At 48.2% G+C, this 2,888-nt stretch overlaps 2 protein-coding genes across 2 annotated transcripts in view; both read right to left on the minus strand.

Moving 5' to 3' along the window:
- The window catches only part of ASMTL (acetylserotonin O-methyltransferase-like), a 49,926-nt gene extending 47,694 nt beyond the window's left edge, over positions 1–2,232 (minus strand). The window contains exon 1 of the mRNA XM_014537840.1: positions 2,116–2,232. Coding sequence (XP_014393326.1) covers positions 2,116–2,232 — 117 coding nt within the window. The remainder of the gene's footprint in view (positions 1–2,115) is intronic.
- Positions 2,233–2,421: 189 nt separating this feature from the next.
- The window catches only part of P2RY8 (purinergic receptor P2Y, G-protein coupled, 8), a 48,395-nt gene continuing 47,928 nt past the window's right edge, over positions 2,422–2,888 (minus strand). Inside the window, exon 4 of the mRNA XM_014537841.1 lies at positions 2,422–2,453. Coding sequence (XP_014393327.1) covers positions 2,422–2,453 — 32 coding nt within the window. The remainder of the gene's footprint in view (positions 2,454–2,888) is intronic.

A 2,888-nucleotide genomic window follows, 5' to 3' on the forward strand; every position in this document is an offset into this window, starting at 1 on the left:
GGGCACATCCCCAGTGGGGGGTGTGCAGGAGGCAGCTGGTCGATGTTTCTCTCTCATCGATGTTTCTAACTCTCCCTTTCCCTTCCTCTCTGTAAAAAAATCAATAAAATATATTTTTTAAAAAATAAAATAATATGCCTTCAATGTCATTAAACTAAGGACAATGAAAGGTTAATGATTTATATTTCCCCTCCCTAAACAAAAGTTAAATAGCTTATGTCAAAGTCCTTAAAGGGACCGATAGCTGTGATCCAATTAATGTTAGCTACTGTTAACAAAGACGAAGTTAAATAATGAGCTTTATTTCAAATTAATTTAAATTGGCTAATTGAAATAAATGAGTGTCTGAGAAAACGTAACTGTACTGTACACGCAACTGTTCCTGAAATATTAAAAAAATTTTATTGATGGTTCATCTAATCACAACAATTATTTAACATTTAATAAGTCCAAAGCAGTCATACCTCGATACAAGAAAATGAGTTTAAGTATTCCTCTCCTCATCATGTTCTCCAACAGTGATGTTGAACCTTTTGAGCTCGGCGTGCCAGCATTTTGAAAAACCCTAACTTAACTCTGGTGCCGTGTCACACATAGAAATTTTTTGATCTTTGCAACCACAGTAAAACAAAGACTTATATTTTTGACATTTATTTTATGTATTTCAATGCCAATGCTCTCATTGCTTGCCGGTCTTCTTCCGAGTCCTAAACAACCCAATCCGAGAGATGGCCGCTGATTTCCACGCGCTACGTTTAAAAAAATAAGAAAGGGGGAGATGCCGGGAGCCGCTCCATCCTTGCTGCTTGACATAGTCGCTGCACGGAAGAAACATCTGCACAGCCTATGTTCCAAGGGACCTGGCGTCTACGGCATCCTTTTCTTAATATGTTTGCTCCCCTTCTTAGCGCTATGTGTTCTAAGCAGGGCCACCTCCCCGAGAAAGGTGGTTTCCCCAGGTGGGGATGTTTCCTTGGAGTTAGAGATGAACGGGGTTAGGGAAGGGAATAAATCAGTAAAACCCCTTAACTAAGTGTCAGGCGGGTAGTTAGTCACCTTAACTACAAAAAATCACACATCACAAGGTACATAATCCTTACTCAGGTCATAGAATAGGAACATCTCCTTCAGTTATTTCCTTAGTAGAGGCCCGGTGCACAGATTCGTGCACTGGTGGGGGGGCATGGCCTTCGGGGATCGGCCCGCTGTGGGATCGCACTGGTACTGATAATATCTACAATTCCTACTGTCGCCGGAATTGTAAATATTATGAGTATTCCTGTCATTTCTCAGCTTTCTACCAGTAATCTCGGTGATTTGACACGGCCATAGAGATATTACGGCTCTATTTACTTGTACTTCCAGTGTTTCTTACGCATTCCTAATCATTTCCTGGGACTATCACTGTGTATTTTAAGAGTTTTACCACAATTAGACAGTTTTTCTTGGCAGTATATACATGCATCTTCAGGATTTAAACTGTTTTCTTCCAAAACCGCCAACCAATTCAGCCTCGATTGTAAAATATAAACAGGATCCTCCTCATTTAAAGGCTTTATACACCAATTCTGAGCTCTATAAACAGGAATTCGTAATGTTTGAAAGCACTGTTTTTCTGAAAACGGCAACTAATGTCATAGCGACCGGTCGACTGGTTTTTCTGCCCTTGGGTCAGTGGGCTTTTATTATATAGGACAGCTTAACAGTAGAACAATAAGATAATGAGCTTGGAACAGAGACAACAAACCAGGCCTTCTAATGGAACACACAGAGACCAACCTAGACAAGATGAAGATCCGCAGAGCTAGATAGAGATCAGATTTTTAGCAAAAGGTCAGATACGAAACGATAAACATAAAACAAGGAATTGTAGGGGGTCAGTGGCGGAACCCCAAACAGATGATGATGCAACTGCAGAGGCGTGCTTATGGGATCAAATGGTACAAATACAGATGTAACAGGAGAATAGTGGATGTGCTGATGGTCTGAACGCTGTGCCTGGATCCTTCATTCTTCGCCGACTCCGTCCACACCTTTGGGGACCCCTGGACCGCCTGGGCTGGACCCCGGCACTGAGGTCCTGGGTGGACGTGGATTTGGGGGGACAGTCTTCACCCCAGTTCCTTTGTGTCTGCTTCCTTCCTTAGCCATGAGAGCAGCCAGCAGGATCCGATCTCCAGCTTGGATTTCCAAGGAGGAGGCCGCCTGCCCCGGAGACACCCTGCCCCCCATCGCGCCCCTCCCTGTGCGCCCCGATCCCGCCACCAAAGGCCCGTCTTAGCTCTCCGTTTGCAGGCTCCAGGGCGGACCTTCTGTCCAAGGACCCCCAACCCAGCACCGTGAGTCCCCCGTGGCTGTCAGTCCCTGGGTTCTGTCCGTGGGCCAGCGCCGGTGCGTGGACGCTGGGAGTCGGAACCGGCTTCAGAGACAGTATGGGGTGCCTTCACCATAACCTGGGGCAGGGTTTTGGGAAGCGCCCTGATTTGGGAGAAGGAGGCGCGGTTCCGATGGGCAGGGTTTTGGGAAGCGCCCTGATTTGGGAGCAGGAGGCGCGGTTCCGACTGGCAGGAGGCGCGGTTCTGATGGGCAGGGGCCCAGGAAGCTCCCTGATTTGGGAGCAGGAGGCCTGGTTCTGACTGGCAGGAGGCTGGTTCCAGCGCGCAGGGGTCCAGGAAGGGAACCGATTTGGAGCAAGAGGTGAGGTTCCCACGCGCAGGGATCAGTGAAGGTCCGGATGTGCAACAGGAAGCGTGAATTCCGACGCGCGGGGGGCATGGCTCCAACGGGCAGGAGTCCTGGTTCGGACGTGCGTGGGGCGTGGCTCCAACGCCAGGGGTCCTGGATGCGCCCAGCTTTGCAGCAAGAGGCGCCGCTCCAACGCGCAGCTG

This window comes from Myotis brandtii, unplaced genomic scaffold (genome assembly GCF_000412655.1).
Source record: "Myotis brandtii unplaced genomic scaffold, ASM41265v1 scaffold1833, whole genome shotgun sequence".
NCBI classification, from domain to species: Eukaryota; Metazoa; Chordata; class Mammalia; order Chiroptera; family Vespertilionidae; genus Myotis; species Myotis brandtii.